At 44.7% G+C, this 16,456-nt stretch overlaps 1 protein-coding gene and 1 long non-coding RNA gene across 6 annotated transcripts in view; one reads left to right on the forward strand and one right to left on the reverse strand.

Moving 5' to 3' along the window:
• EIF3L (eukaryotic translation initiation factor 3 subunit L) overlaps nucleotides 1–10,679 on the reverse strand; it is a 28,569-nt gene extending 17,890 nt beyond the window's left edge. For 2 of the 5 annotated variants that reach the window (XM_049115313.1, XM_025460447.3), the window contains exons 1-5: nucleotides 9,125–10,679; nucleotides 8,546–8,594; nucleotides 7,386–7,596; nucleotides 3,141–3,220; nucleotides 1,299–1,360 (exon numbers count right to left, since the gene is read on the reverse strand). In XM_049115313.1, coding sequence (XP_048971270.1) covers nucleotides 1,299–1,360; nucleotides 3,141–3,220; nucleotides 7,386–7,596; nucleotides 8,546–8,594; nucleotides 9,125–9,157 — 435 coding nt within the window. In that variant the 5' untranslated portion in view covers nucleotides 9,158–10,679. Of the gene's footprint in view, nucleotides 1–1,298; nucleotides 1,361–3,140; nucleotides 3,221–7,385; nucleotides 7,597–8,545; nucleotides 8,595–9,055 lie in introns of those variants that run through there. The other 3 variants (XM_049115312.1, XM_049115311.1, XM_025460450.2) reach the window with 2 other exon arrangements.
• LOC125755915 (uncharacterized) lies at nucleotides 9,617–10,782 on the forward strand. The gene is made up of 2 exons (XR_007413468.1): nucleotides 9,617–9,757; nucleotides 10,665–10,782. It is a non-coding gene; the product is annotated as an uncharacterized LOC125755915 (long non-coding RNA).
• The last annotated feature ends 5,674 nt before the right edge of the window (nucleotides 10,783–16,456 follow it).

A 16,456-nucleotide genomic window follows, 5' to 3' on the forward strand; every position in this document is an offset into this window, starting at 1 on the left:
AATGAGGCCAAGGTTTTTAGTCCAAGCCACTTGGCTGAATAGTTATTTATTGAGTTGACTGACATGAAAAAAGTTTAAAAGGAAAATAAGTCTTTAGTTTCAAGTATGTTAAACTTGAAATGGGGTGCCTGAGTGGTTCAGTCGGTTATGCGTCTGACTTTGGCTCAGCTCATGATCTGAGTGTCCTGGAATGGAACCCAACATTGGGCTCCCTCCTCGGTGGAGGAAGTCTATCTGTCCCTCTGTCCCTCTGTCTGCTCATTCTAAGAAATAAGTAAAACCTAAAAAAATAAAAAAGAGCTATACAGCTCTTTTATACAGCTAAGTGGAGATGTGGAGTAGGCAGCTGGATATACAAGTATGGATTTGAAGAGACGGGGATAGAGATTTTCAGTCATTGTGTATATAAATAGTACAAATGGTTACTTTAAGAGATTCAGGCATTCTAAAATTCAGAAATGACAGAAGAATCACACAAGTGCCCAAAGTTGGGAGAGTATGATATAAAGAACACTGGCATCATAGCAACCCAGGCCTGGGTTCAAATAGTTTTGCCACTTACTCCTTACATGAATTTAAGAAAAAGCAACCTCTCTGCACCTCAGTTTGCCTGCTTTGCAGGATTACTTTGAGGATTAGACTATAAATGGTTGCCAAGTGCCTAACATTATACCTGGCACACAGCCATAGTTTCATGTGTGTTTCAGAGAGCAGAAGGCTGGTAGCATTGAAGGTAAATTGCAAGGGCATCACAAGCAGAGGCAACAGAAAGTGTTTGGGAACACACCATTAAGATGGAAGGAATCCTTTTTTTTTTTTTTTTACATATTTTATTTATTTATTCATGAGAGATACAGAGAGAGAGAGAGAGAGAGAGAGAGAGAGAGAGAGAGAGAGAGGCAGAGACACAGGCAGAGGGAGAAGCAGGCTCCATGCAGGGAGCCTGATGTGGGACTCGATCCCGGGTCTCCAGGATCACACCCTGGGCTGAAGGCGGCGCTAAACCGCTGAGCCACCTGGGCTTGCCCAAGATGGAAGGAATCCTGCAACCAAATCAATGTAATGAATGCTGAGCCAGGAACTGCAGGGATGGAGAAAATTAAGGACAGACAAGCTCTGCCATGCTAGTTTGTTTAAGACAGACACCCAGCTTGCTGGATTCAATAATTCCCTCTGTCATTTCTTAAAAGAACCCTCAGAAAACATGCCAACCACTCTTGGACATTGAACCAATAGAACCTAATGATTGTGTTCTAAAGGCAAAAATGGCTTAGAACCAACAACATTCAGATACTCACACTGACTTTGGCATATATGTGCCTGTAGTATAATTCTTTGTACAAAATCAGGAAGACGGCATCTGAAAGAGATGGCAAAGAGCTGCTTTTAGCAATCCACAAAACGACTAGTCTTCAGGCAGTTTTAGGCCGCCACCCCCCCCTTTAAAAAGATTTTATTTATTCATGATAGGCTCAGAGAGAAAAGCACAGATACAGAGGGAGAAGCAGGCTCCCAGCAAGGAGCCCGATGTGGGACCTGATCCTGACCCCAGGGTCACTCCCAGAGCCAAAGGCACATGCCCAACCGCTGAGCCACCCAGGCATCCCAAGCCCTTTGAAGGGAACAGAGGCATAAACATGATTTAAGAGACAAAATAACTTCTAAATTCTATACTTACACCCTAAGAATACACGCAACAAGAAAACTCCTCTCTCGCTTTATCTTTCAACCTCATCTTAATCTCATCCAGACACATTTCCCTTCACCATTTAGAGATTTTTGTCATCCAGTTGCTTAATAAACACATAAATAAATAGTAATACCTTCAAAGATGGCAATGCAACATTATCCAAAGTGCAAATACATGGGTATTTTTGACTCAAATTCTACTTTAAAGAATTTATCCTACTGATATGATACAACCACTAAAAAGGAGGAGGGTAGAAAAAGAAGTTCTTTGGGTATTTTGGGTACTATACAGAAAAGAATTAACAAAGGAGGTCTGAGACTTCTATCTTCTGGCTAGTAAAGTCGGTCCTTGGCTGGCATGTGGAAACCTGGATTTCAGGAGGGGGCCCAGCACACTGACAAGGGCAATCTGCTGAGGCTAAACTGTGCAACTCTATGGTTTATGCTGAACTCCTGCCTTCCTTCTGGGAGTCTGGAATTTTGGCACCTTCTAGGCAGAGGTTGTGCCCATATGACCAGCACCCAGTAAAATACTTGAGACACCAAGTGTGTTATAGGCTTCTCTGACAGACAAGTTTTCACACATGTCACAATTCCTTGCGTGAGGAATTAAGCACATCCCATGTAAAGTCACAGGAAAGGACGATTTGTAACATGTACCTGGTTTCCTTTGGATTCCACTGTGCGTGCCCTTTCCCTTTGCTGATTTTGCTTTGTATCCTTTTGCTGTAAACCTTCATACCTATAGGTACAGCTATACCCAGAGTCCTGGGAGGTGTCCTAGCAAATCATCAAACCTGGGAGTGATCTTGGGAATCCTGAAATGAAGAATACTCTCCAAAAATACAATAAACTTTAAAAAGGGAAGAAAACAGGGCAGCCCCGGTGGTGCAGCAGTTTAGCGCTGCCTGCAGCCCAGGGTGTGATCCTGGAGACCAGGGATCAAGTCCCACGTCAGGCTCCCGCATGGAGCCTGCTTCTCCCTCTGCCTGTGTCTCTGCCTCTCTCTCTCTGTGTCTCTCATGAATAAATAAATAAAATCTTAAAAAAATAAATAAAATAAATTAAAAATAAACTAAAAGGGAAGAAAACGGCATTTGGTCTATGTAAAAAAGAAATAGGGATCCCTGGGTGGCACAGCAATTTAGCTCCTGTCTTTGGCCCAGGGCGCGATCCTGGAGACCCAGGATCAATTCCCATGTCGGGCTCCCGGTGCATGGAGCCTGCTTCTCCCTCTGCCTATGTCTCTGCCTCTCTCTCCCTCTCTCTCTGTGTGACTACCATAAATAAATAATAAAAAAAAAAATTAAAAAAAAAAAAGAAATAAACAAGTACGTACCAAGCCCTGGGAAGACTAAACAGCGAGCAAAACAGCTTGTCTTGAGCTTCCTCAGGACCCCTCAGTTACAGAATCCCATCCAGCATACAGAACACAAGGAACTCATACCTACCGTTGCCAACCTGTGGAGCTATGGCTTCAGCCTCAGGCCAAGGTGTATTCTTGAAGAACCTTTCAGTCAACTTGGTCCAGCTGAAAACAAAGCAGAAAAACTCTAGAACTCCAAAACATGAAGGACCAGAGAAAAGGCAACCCACACATTTTACAGATAAGGACCCAGGCTCACAAAGAGGAAGACATCATAGAAACAAAGTCAGGGCCAGAGCCTTCAAGTCTACAACTTTCCTCAATTCAACTTTGCACCTCAACTCTTAATACAGTGAATACTCCTTTTTATTGACTAGACAACCACCGTGTTCTTCAGGATCATTTCCTGCCTCTGTATCATGAACTCTCCTCATATTTACCAGCCTGCTGTTCCCTAATCTGGTAACCACTTTTTTTTTTTTTTTTTTTTTTTTTTTTTTTATGATAGTCACACAGAGAGAGAGAGAGAGAGAGAGGCAGAGACATAGGCAGAGGGAGAAGCAGGCTCCATGCACCAGGAGCCCGACGTGGGATTCGATCCAGGGTCTCCAGGATCGCGCCCTGGGCCAAAGGCAGGCACCAAACCACTGCAGCACCCAGGGAGCCCCTGGTAACCACTTTTTAGATACTACCAACCTTCTCCCTTACCAATACTTTCCCTACTTTCCCAGAGCACTGTGCCTCCTCCTCCCCTGCCCAATCTTGGAAAAAATCAATCTGTTTGTTGCTGTCTGATGCTACAACAGACCCACACCATCCAACCCTAACACTGCTACCCAAGATACCTCACAGCCCTCTAGGAGGTCTCTGTTCAATTTCCCTCCTGATCCCTTGAGGAGCGACTTCAACTTTACCCCACTTTCCTTAAACACCATCTGTCTTCTCCAGATCTTTCAGTTCAGCACAAGTCCCCCCTTCAAGACATGTAGCAAACACAAAGTATCTCGGGATGCCTGAGTGGCTCCGTGGTTGAGCATCTGCCTTCAGCTCAGGGTATGAACCTGGGGTCCTGGGATTGAGTCCCACATGGGACTCCCTGCAGAGAGCCTGCTTCTCCCTCTGTCTCTTCCTCTCTTTCTCTCTCTCTCTCATGAAGAAATAAATAAAATCCTTTTTTTTTTTTTTTTAAGATTTTATTCATTCATTCATGAGAAACAGAGGGGGGGGGGGGGTGCAGAGACATACGCAGAGGGAGAAGCAGGCTCCATGCAGGGAACCCAATGCGGGACCTGATCCCAGGAGTCCGGGATCATGCCCCCAGTCAAAGGCAGATGCTCAACCGCTGAGCCACCCAGGGATCCCAAAATAAGTAAAGTATAAAAAACAAAACAAACAAACAAAAAAAAACACCCACATACAATACATCTCAGTAACACTGTATTTTCTTTTTAAGAGATTTTATTAATTTCTTCATGAGAGACACACAGAGAGAAGAGACAGAGGGAGAAGCAGGCTCCCCGTAGGGAGCCCGATGCGGTACTCGATCCCGGGACTGCGGGATCAGGACCTGAGCTGAAGGCAGACACCCAACCGCTGAGCCACCCAGGCATCCCCATATCACTGTACTTTCCAAGGCACCAGCCATTCTTCTCACCACACGTTCTCCTACGAAAAGATCTACCATGTACTTGCCTTCAACTCTGGTCCCTACCTGCCTGTACTGTCCAATACAGTAATCATTTGCCACATGTGATTATTCTGCCTGAAGAATCAAATTTCAAATTTTGGTTAATTTTAACAATCAATCAATCAATCAATCAATTTAATTAAAAAACCAGTACTTAACTCAGTTACTGGAAAGCTTTCAAGTACATTTAGAATCACCCGAATCTGCTTTTTCTATCATAAATGTTATGAAATCTAAACAGAGATCAGGTATTTCCAAAACACATGAATTGAGATGTCGTTTATTTATTTATTTATTTTTTTAAAAGAGTTTATTTATTCATGAGAGACAGAGAGAAAGAGAGAGAGAGAGACAGGCAGAGGGAGAAATAGGCTTCCTGCAGGGAGCCCGACATGGGACTCGATCCAGGGTCTCCAGGATCACACCCCAGGCGGCAGGCATCACTAAACAACTGCGCCACCAGGGCTGCCCTGAGATGTGGTTTAAATACAAATGATGTGGTTTAAAAGACTTGATTTAAAAAAAAGTAAACTCATTAACAGTCTGATACTAATTATGTGTGGTGTAACATTTAAGATGAAGTAAATCATTAAAATTAATTTTACCTGTTGCTTGTTAGTTGGCTTTTCTAAAAGATTTTATATATTTATGTATGTGACAGTGAGCGAGAGCATGTGCACACACAAGGAGGCAGAGTGGCAGGCAGAGGGAGAGGGAGAAGCAAGCTCTGAGTAGAGAGCCTAACGCAGGGCTCAATCCTGGGACATTGGGATCATGGTCTGAGCCAAAGGCAGACGCTCAACTGACTGAACCACCCAGGTGCTGGTTTTTTTGTTTTGTTTTGTTTTTAAAGATTTTAAGTAATCTCTACACTCAAGTGTGGGGCTTGACCTCACCACCTTGAGATTAAGAGTCACACGCTCCAACTGAGCCGGACAAGCACCCCTCTTTTTACATTTTTTAAATGTAGTCAATAAAAAAAATAACACATGTAGCTAGGATTACGTTTTTTTTTTTTTTTTTTACGATTTTATTTTATTTTTTTAAAAGATTTTATTTATTCATGAGAGGCAGAGACACAGGCAGAGGCAGAGGCAGAAGCAGGCTCCATGCAGGGAGCCCGACGTGGGACCCTATCCCAGGTCTCCAGGATCAGGCCCTGGGCTGAAGGCGGCGCTAAACCGCTGAGCCACCCGGGATGCCCAAGATTTTATTTATTTATTTGAGACAGAGAGAGTGTGAGAGCGAGCATGAATGGAGAGAAGAGCAGAAGCAAAGGGAGAAGCAGACTCCTTGCTGAGCCGGGACCCTGACTCGGGGCTCGATCCCAGAACCCTGGGATCCTGACCTGAGTTGGAGGCAGATGCTGAACCAACTGAGCCACTGATGCTCAGTATTATTTCTATGGGACAGCACTGATCAATACACTTCTAACTAGAAAGACCTGAAGATGAAGGAAAAAAACAGTTCAGGGATTAATTCTATTCAATGATCCAGTCTTTGGCCATCTATTTTGTCCACTCTTCCTCCCAGAAAATTAATTTTAACATTAAGTTTATTTTTAAGTAATCTCTACACTGAACATCATGCTCAAACTCATGACCCGAAATCAAGAGTCACATGTTCTTCCAACTGAATCAGCCAGGCACCCCTCCCAGGAATTGTTTAAATTCTGTATCTTTGGTGAAATCTTTACTGACCATCTCAACCCTGACTATCCTGTTTCATCTCTAATGCCAATTACACAGGGCAATCCCCTCAAAACAGAAGCAACCACTCAAAGGTTGGCTCACCCTGCTATGCATTAAGTTGTATAGAATTTAAAAATTAGGCTCTGGGGGCACCTGGGTGGCTCAGTCACTTCAGTATCTGCCTTCGGCTCCGGTCATGATCCCAGAGTCCTAGGATCAAGCCCCACGTCCAGCTCCCTGCTCAGCAGAGAATCTGTTTGTTTCCCTCTGCCCCTCTCCCTGCTCCTTCGCTCTCCTTCTCCCTCTCTCTCTCAAATAAATAGTATCTTGAAAAAACAAAGGGCTCTTATGTCAGACTGTGCAGGTTCAAAATTCAACACAGGGGATCCCTGGGTGGCGCAGCGGTTTGGCACCTGCCTTTGGCCCAGGGTGCGATCCTGGAGACCCGGGATCGAATCCCACGTCGGGCTCCCGGTGCATGGAACCTGCTTCTCCCTCTGCCTGTGTCTCTGCCTCTCTCTCTCGGACTATCATAAATAAATAAAAAAATTAAAAAAAAAAAATTCAACACACACTCAGCTAGCTATGTGACTTACACTTTCTATGCTTTGTTTCCCTCATCTGTAAGGTAAAGAAAACAATACTACCTACTTCATGGGGTTACTGTGAAGAGTAATGAGTAAATATGGGAAAAGCATTCTGAACACTGCCTAATCTATACTGATCAGACATACTAATACCTGCTATAATTACTGATAGTGATGTTATTATTTTAGGTCCTATAGGAGTTCGGGGAATACAGTCCAACAAAATAACATTTCTCCCTCAAGGAGTCACAGAAACCCCTTGGGCACTCTCTTTACAGAGTAATGATTAAACAGCCCCTTTTAAGGGGCTGCATCAGTAAACCAGCCCCACCCAGGAAGAGGGCATTTCAGTCAGCACTCTGTACCTGTTCTCATAGATGTCCTGGATCTCATATACTTTCTGATCAATGACATCGCTGGATACACGACTAGCCTGCAGCTCATACACCTTCTGGTCAATCAAATCCGAGACGGTTTTGTGAAAATACTGGATGAAGTTTTTGATCACTTCGGGGATCACCTGATAGGTCTGCTGTTCATACTGACGTTCGTAAGCCAGATCCTGCTTTGGGTCTCCTAGAGATCAGATATAATACTTTAACAAGTGTTTTCAAACCCACATGTTACAAAACAAAAGAGTAAGACCATCCCCCAAAGTAAACTCAAGTCTATAAAATCAGGTATAATTCCCTTTTAAACACTCAGTTATAACTGTCCCCAACTCACTCTCAATTCCATTACCCTGTTTCTTCAGAACACTTACCACCATTTACAATTATTTATTTGCTTATTATCGGTTTCTTCCACTAGAACCTAAATCCTATGAGGGCAAGAACCTTTTCTTTCTCGTACTCAGGTATACCCAACACCTAGAACAGTTGTACATATACTGTAAGAGAAGGGAAGACTGCGGGAAAGGGAAGTAAGTAGTAAACACTTTATATAAACACATATTTTAAATATATGTGTAAATAGAAATATATTTTTAAAGGGTTTTTTTTAAAGATTTTATTTATTTATTCATTAGACAGAAAGAGAGAGGGGAGGGGGCAGAGACACAGGCAGAGGGAGAAGCAGGCTCCATGCAGAGAGCCCGACGTGGGACTCGATCCCGGGTCTCCAGGGTCACGCCCTGGGCCAAAGGCAGGTGCTTAACCCCTGAGCCACCCGGGCTGCCCTAGAAATATATTTTTAAATAGACATGTATATACACATATACATATTTTTAAGTAGGCTCCACGCCCAGTGTAGAGAGCCCAACACAGGGCTTGAACTCAAGACCTGAGATCAAGTCAAGATCAAGTCGTTTAACAGGGAAACCACAGCTAGATGAGACTTTGACATGAACCATGAAAAAGGCCTAATTTATTAGGCTGTACCACCCTCCTTCTGAGAATAACTGACTCCAAACCGAGACCATGGAGAAGCAGTGTTTAACAGACGCCCCTTGGGGCTGTTCAGAGGCATTCAACAAAGTGCCAAACCCTAGAAGTACCCAGCGCGCCAGACAAGCCCGTAGTCTCACCTGTGTGCATATCATAGTCGCCTGGGTAAGCATAGGGATCATAAGCAGCCTGTTAACGAAACAGATGGGAACAGTCACCAATTCGTGAATCCAAAGCGCTCGTTCGAGGATCTGTGTGCCAAGCAAGGTACTAGGGATACAAAAGTGGATAAAACACAGTCCCTGGCTCCGAGAAACTCACATGCTTGTGCAGAGGGAAGACTAAGCAGACAACGTTATGGGGCCATAAGGTAGAGCAAAGCACCAGAGGCTGTGGGAACCCACGGGGTTTGACAAGAGTGAGCCAAGCCCACAGGAGCTCAGTTACGGAAACAAGCCCATAACCAGCCCCCGTCTCCGGTCTCGGAAAACTTGAGGACGAGGAGACCGGCCATGCGAAGTGGTTGGGCCGAGAGGGCCGGTGAGGAGCCGCCAGCCATGGGAACAGCGCGAGGGCCGAGCACGCCGGGAGGCAGACTGCAGCGGGCGCGGCCCGCGGGGACCCCTAGAGAGACCCAGACCCCTTCTCACCGCGGAGCCCAACATCCAGAGGACACTGGCCCGGTCGCGGAGCCCAGAACACGCGCAGGGCCGGCTTACCTCGGACTCGTAATCATCAGCGGGGTAAGACATGGCTTCTGGGCTCACGAGCACCCCCGGAGAGAGCGAGAAGGGCGGCCCGCGCCTGCGTCGTGAGGCCGGAAGTCCAGCCCCGCTCGGGCCTGCCGGGAAGCCGGAAGTCTACAGGAAGCCGCCAGCCATAGGAGACCGCCACGTCGAGAAGGGCGGAGACGACGAATACCTGACTTCTCCTTCCTTCTTCAATTAGAGGCTTTACGAGGAAGGGCGACTCTATAGTGCTTGCGCCAACTCAGAAATAAGGCTGAACCGCTTCGGCATAATAAAGACGGGGCAAAGTTAAGAGACCCTAGAAACGAAGCCACACCAAAGATGGCTGACAGCCTCCTCGGGCGATTTCTCGCGAGAAATAAAATTCGGGTGTCGGGGGCCTGAGGTTGGATTCAGGTCTAAGCAGTTTGCCTGCGGCAAGAAACTTCAAATGATCGGCCTCAGAAGACTAAACGTACCGGTGTAAAAGTTGAGACTTGGTCCCGTGCAGCGAGAGGTCATTGAAAAAAGGCGCCTGCCAACTTTGGACACTGAGGCTGGAGCAGGCAGCGTGAAGCCAGCTGTGGTTTGGGGCTCGCCCCTGCAGCATCCACTCTGGCTGAGGTCAGTTTTCAAAACGGACGTTGGGAGGCCTCGAGCTAGGGATCGGGTTATAAAACCAGCCGACACCGGCAGGTGGGTTCAGGGCCTCAGTATGGTCAGCTGCGCATCCGCAACGCCTAATAGAAATCTAGATTCCGGGGGATCCCTGGGTGGCTTAGCGGTTCAGCGCCTGCTTTCGGCCCAGGGCGTGGTCCTGGAGAGCCGGGATCGAGTCCGGAGTCGGGCTCCCTGCGTGGAGCCTGCTTCACTGTGAGCCTGTGTCTCTGCCTCTCTCTCTCTCTCTCATGAATGAATAAATAAAATCTTAAAAAAAAAAAAAAGAAATCTAGATTCCAGTCCCAGCTCTGCTGCTGAGTTGCTGTGTGACTTGAAGCATGGCTCTCTCACCTTAGGTGAGCCTCTGCTTGCTCTTGTCAAAACAGCTCTTCCTGTTTTTCCCTGTGAGGTACACTCCGCCTTTGGTCTTTCGGTTTCACATTTACCTGGTGTGGATTACCGAATGCAGTCCTCCCAGGTATCTGCAAGGCCGGTTCTGTCACCCTCAGTTCTCTGAGATCCTGTTTAGGATTGGGGTACCCTGCCCCGCCCCCCCTCGTGCCGCGTTTTTGCTTTGCTTTTTTACACCGGAAACTAATCTGACACCGTTAACTACTGAAATTTAAAATAAAATAGTAGTTGGCCGGTTAGCTCAGTTGGTTAGAGCGTGGTGCTAATAAAATAAAATAAAAATAATAAGTAATGAATGTTGGTCTAACATGCTAGAGGAACGACTAAATTATTTTTTCATTCTCATTATGGAAAATGATATGAAATTGTTGTCCTCTAAAGAGGCGATCAAAGCATTATTCGGCCTAAAAAAATATTATGGAGGTGTTTAAGAAACTTAACAAATATGTTTGTTTTCCAGATTTAATGACGCTTCTCTTGTCAGCTTTTGGAAGTTACAAATTGCAATATGTGATGGGCTGATTTCTCCCACAATTTGTGTTGTGATTTCTTGTTCTAAATAAATATTCTCTCTCCTACCTGGTTTTGTTTTTGTAATTTCTAATTCTTTTATTCTTCAGGTAAGTTTCAGTCAACAAAAACTTGGATCCCTTGTTTATAACCACCTGAGTGTCTATATATATATGTATTTATAATTTGTATATTCATGTATATATTCATGTACATATGTGTATTTGTTATTTTCTATCTCTTCCAGGATTTACACTCTAACAGAGAATAGTTGGTAAAGGTTTTGAAAGGACCTTCCTCACTGGCTACTCTTGCTCATTTTCTTTTGTTGATCCTCCTCAGCTCTCCAATCACTAATTAGTGGACTGCCTCTTCTCCCTGGGCTTGGTCTCTTTCTCTGTCTTCACCCTCTGGGTGGCTTGTCTGGTCCAGTAGGTTTAAATATCACTCATATGGGACGCCTGGGTGGCTCAGCAGGTTGAGTGTCTGCCTATGGCTCAGGTCATGATCCTGGAGTCCCAGGATCAAGTCCCACATTGGGCTCCCTGAGTGGAGCTTGCTTCTCTCTGCCTGTGTCTCTGCCTCTCTCTTTCTCTCTCTCTCTCTCTGTCTCTCATGAATAAACTAAAATCATAAATAAATAAATATCACTTATATGCTGTTGACTCCCCACATTTATGTCTCCACTCCATCCCAGAACTGGGCTCATTGGCCCATGTAAATACCTGCATGTCTGAAGGCACTTCAAACTTAACACATCTCTATGGAGCTTCTGATTTTCTGTCTCAAACTTGTTCCTTCCACAGTATTCCCCATCTTAATTAAGGGCAACTTCAACTTGTTCAGTTGAATTGAACCACCCTTGACTTGACTCTCATGCCACACCTTTCAGTACATCTGCATTTTGCTGGCTCCTCCTTCAAAATATTCCCTCTCAAATGTTACCACCTTGTTTCCATCATTCTTGTCCAAACCAATATCATCTCACTGGTAGTGTAATACTACCTCACCCTTCCTGCTTGCAATTCTCAATCCATATTTGGAGAACTGCATTTGAAATGAAATTTAGACCATCACTTGGCAGCATCTTAAGCCCACTAAGAAATGCAACTTTGAGGGGCACCTGGCTGGCATCTGCCTTCGGCTCAAGGCCTGATCCCGTGGTCCTGGGATTGAGTCCAGCCTCGGGCTCCCCGAATGGAGCCTGCTTCTCCCTCTGCCTGTGTCTCTGCGTCTCTCCGTGTCTCTCATAAATAAATAAATAAATAAATAAAATATCTTAGAAATGCAACTTTGAAAAAATAAATAAAGGAATAAAGAATTGCAACCTGACCTGAAAGCAGCCAGAACCCCATTACAGACTATGAAATGTCTGATCACATGGTGTTTGATTTTGAAAGGGTCCCTTGTTAATGGAAAAGCAGTACCTCAAAGGCAAAGAAACTGTGGACAGCCCCTGGGATAATTCTAGCTGGGGGAGCCATCAAGAGGATTCAGCAGCTGAAAAGCCTTCCTACTTCTCTTGATCTTCTTTTGCCTGGGATCTGAGGCAGGAAACTCTGACTCAGAAAAGCCATTAGTTATATTTTACCATCTGCCTGGTCTCTTCAGCTGGGTTCATTCCAAGCTCCACTTCCCAAGAACTCTGCGTCTCTCCATAGCTCACTTACTGTCCTGCTTATTTGGGTCTGTTGAGCATGGTCTCACAAACCCCTGCTACCCCTCATTTACTGCGGTGGGAGGTGGACCTTGGGAGAGCAGGAGCTCAGTCTCTACAAGTCAGAAATAGAGGCTCCTTAAGGGATCATCTGGTACAAGGAGTCAAATAGACAAAAACAAAGAATGGGCGCCTGGGTGGCTCAGTCTGTTAGGGCGTCTGCCTTCAGCTCGGGTCACGATCCCAGGGTCCTGGGATCAAGTCCCGCATTGGGCTCCCTGCTCAGTGGGAAGTCTGCTTCTCCCTCTACCTCTGTATTCTCTCTCCCTCTCTCTCAAATATATAAATAAATCTAAAAAAAAAAAATCAAAAAACAACAGTGAAGTAGCAGGCTATTTCCTGACCTGCTAAATTCTATCTTCTCTTTCACCATGGACATCAAGACTATTGTTCTTGCCCACTGTTCACAACACACAAGTTGAACTAAGTAAATTTAAGGATCAAATTGGCTTTATTCAACAATTCATGTATGGAGCAGTAGCCCATCTAGTGATAGAAAAGAGCTCCATTCACCTGGGTGGCTCCGCAGTTGAGTGTCTGCCATTGGCTCAGGGCATGATCCTGGGGTCTGGTATCAAGCCCTGCATCAGGCTCCTTGTGGGGAGCCTGCTTCTGCCTGTCTCTGCCTCTCTCTGTGTCTCTCATGAATAAATAAATAAATAAAATCTTAAAACAAGAGCTCCACTGAGCTGTAGGCAAGGAAAGGTTTTATTTTTATATTTTTTAAAGATTTTATTTATTTACTCATTAGAGACACAGAGGCAGAGACACAGGCAGAGGGAGAAGCAGGCTCCACGCAGGGAGCCCGACTCAGGACTCCATCCCAGGTGTCCAGGATCGGGCCCTGGACTGAAAGTGGCACTGACCACTGAGCAACCCGGGCTGCCCAAGGAAAGGTTTTAAAAGGCAGAAAGGATGGAGGGGGGGTGATGCTTGGGTGGCTCAGATGGTTAAGCATCTGACTCTTGATTTCGGTTCAGGTCATTATCTTGGGGCCTGGGATTGAGCCCTGCATTGGCTCCCCACTGGGGATTTTGCTTGAGGATTCTCTCTCTCCCTCTGCCCTTCCCCCAATTGTGCTTGTGCACATTCTCTCAAATCTTTTTTAAAAATCTGTTTAAAAAATAAAAGGCAGAAAGGGGGCAGAAAAAGGAAAGTATTTGCAAAGAATGTACACTTGCAGGCAAGATCTGCTTCCTAAGACGAATGGAAAGGCTCTATCTGGCAAATTATCTCACTAGTGCTGCCCATGTAACTCCATGGTGACCGGTTAAAGGCTACATTCCAGGTGGTGAGAGAGAGGTAGACCGGGTGGGTTTGAAGCTGCAATTAGGTTAGGTATTAAGTCGTGGTTTACAGCTGTGGGGCTTAGCGCAAGTGACTCTCTTTGGGGCCTGCTGTCTCTATTTTATTGTTTTTTTTAATATTTTATTTATTTATTCACAGACACACAGCTAGAGAGAGAGGCAGAGACACAGGCAGAGGGAGAAGCAGGCTCCATGCAGGGAGCCTGATGTGGGACTCAATCCCGGGTCTCCAGGACCACGCCCTGGGCTGCAGGCGTTGCTAAACCGCTGCGCCACCCGGGCTGCCCGCTGTCTCTATTTTAATACCACAAATAAATAATCACTTTAAAAAAAAGATTTTATTTATTTATTCATGAGACACACACACAAACACACACAGAGACGCACAGACACAGACAGTGGGAGAAGGAGGCTCCAGGCAGGGAGCCAGACATGGGACTCGATCCCGGGGTCTCAAGGATCACACCCTGGGCTGAAGGCGGCGCTAAACTGCTGAGCCACCCAGGCTGCCCTAAATAATAACTTTTTAAAAAGATTTATTTATTTATTTCAGAGAGAAAGAGCATGAGTGAGAGGGAGGGGCAGAGGGAGAGGGAGAGAGAATCCCCAAGCCGACTTTGACATGGGGCTTGATCCCAGGACCCTGAGATCACAACATGAGCTGAAATCAAGAGTCAGACCTTTAACAAACTGAGCCACCCAGGTACCTCAATAATTATTTTCTTTTCTGAAAACACAGGGCCCTTTCTAGCCTAAAAGAGCAACTCTCTAATTGTTTATATATATATATATATATATATATATATATATATATATATATATATAAACAACATTGTCATGTTCTCTATCTTGACTGGGGTGGTTGTTAACCTAAGTATATACATTTGTCAAAAATCATCAACCTTGCGCACTTCAAATGTGGGAATTTTACTATAGGTAATTCATATCTCAATAAATGTGATTTTTAAATTATAATTAACAATAACATAACAAATAACCAAAACAATTTTGGAACTTACACAATGACAAAAGATTAATACCCTTAAGAAATTAAAGATACAATTCTCATACAATAAAGAGTAAGGTTATTTATTTGCTAATGAAGGAACCAACAATATGACAGAGCTGGTTTGGAAAGAATTTGAAGAGTTAAAGAATACACTTGGGTGGCTCAGTGGTTGAGTGCCTTTGGCTCAGGTGGTCTCCCGGGGTCCTGGGATTGAGTCCCACATCGGGCTCCCTAGGGGGAGCCTGCTTCTCCCTCTGCCTATGTCTCTGCCTCTGTGTGTCTCTCATGAATAAATAAGTAAAATCTTAAAAATATGTATAAAAAAGGAATACTGAATTATAATTGCTAATCATACTTCATGCCCTATGGGATAATAAAACTATAATCTTTGGGATTATTTTCTTCATCAGACGTGCAAAAATTATTGCATCTTATCAGTTTCCTACAAGCTAACTTCTAACTTTACAGAGTTGGAAAACGTCACTGGATGCTAATCAATTGCTGTCAAAGTTAGATTTCCCTAGAGAGTCAGATGGCTCTTATGTGGGTTTACAAGCAATTCTCTAGCATGCTATTAAAAAGGCATGCAATCACCATATGACATATTTTCAGATACTAGATCATTTCCCTCCACATTCGTTGCTGTTATTCCACATTTAATGAAGACAAGAAATATATTAATTTCCTATTAGCTCTGCCTAAGAAAAACAACAGCAGAAGTATGGCAATAAATGGCAACTGCCTATAAGGCTCAGGAGGGAGTGGTGGGGACTGTGGCAAACCACAATACTATATCCCATCTAAAGGGGAGAGTTGTCTGCAGGCACCCATGTGCCATGTGGGAGGGCTGGTCCTGTGTTGCTATATCTCCCGTTTTTAAAAGAATCTGAAGATTTGGGCAGCCCCAGTGGCCCAGGGCATGATCTTGGAGACCTGGGATTGAGTCCCACGTCAGGCTCCTTGCATGGAGCCTGCTTCTCTCTCTGCCTGTGTCTCTCACGAATAAATAAATAAAATCTTAAAAAAAGAAAAAGAAAAAGAATCTGGAGATTTTTTTTTTAATGTTCATAAAAGTTCTCCATTTTTAAATGTTGGCATTCAGTTCAGATTGCTCTAAAATACTGTGCAGGCCAACGTAATGAGAGAAAAATGAAAGGAAAGTCCTACTGAATCTGGAACTGAGCCGGTGTCAATATCTGACCTAGAATAATACCTTCCTACAGGAAGACAAGACTGAGGCCTAAAGAAAGGAAACACTTAACTCCAAATCAGGAGGTGAGTTTGGTCCAGACGGGACTTAGAGCCCAAGTCCTGGATTCCCAGGTGGAAGCTTTTCCCACAAGGCAAGCATTATAGGCATTTTCTTTGTCTCCCACCAAGTACTCCATATTTTATTTGCTGATTAGCTGAATAAAAAGGACTAGTATGAATGATTGTCAAGTTCAAGGTCAAGTTCATAGGTCATAGGTCAAGTTCAAGCCAGTGTGATGGGCCTAGTGTTGCATAGGATCTGCATGGGCCATAGCTTGCATCCTATCCTTATTTATAAATTTTTTTTAAATTTATTTATGATAGTCACACACACACACAGAGAGAGAGAGAGAGAGGCAGAGACACAGGCAGAGGGAGAAGCAGGCTCCATGCACCGGGAGCCTGACGTGGGATTCGATCCCGGGTCTCCAGGACCGCGCCCTGGGTCAAAGGCAGGC

The sequence above is a fragment of the Canis lupus genome, chromosome 10, assembly GCF_003254725.2.
Source record: "Canis lupus dingo isolate Sandy chromosome 10, ASM325472v2, whole genome shotgun sequence".
In the NCBI taxonomy this organism is placed as follows: domain Eukaryota; kingdom Metazoa; phylum Chordata; class Mammalia; order Carnivora; family Canidae; genus Canis; species Canis lupus.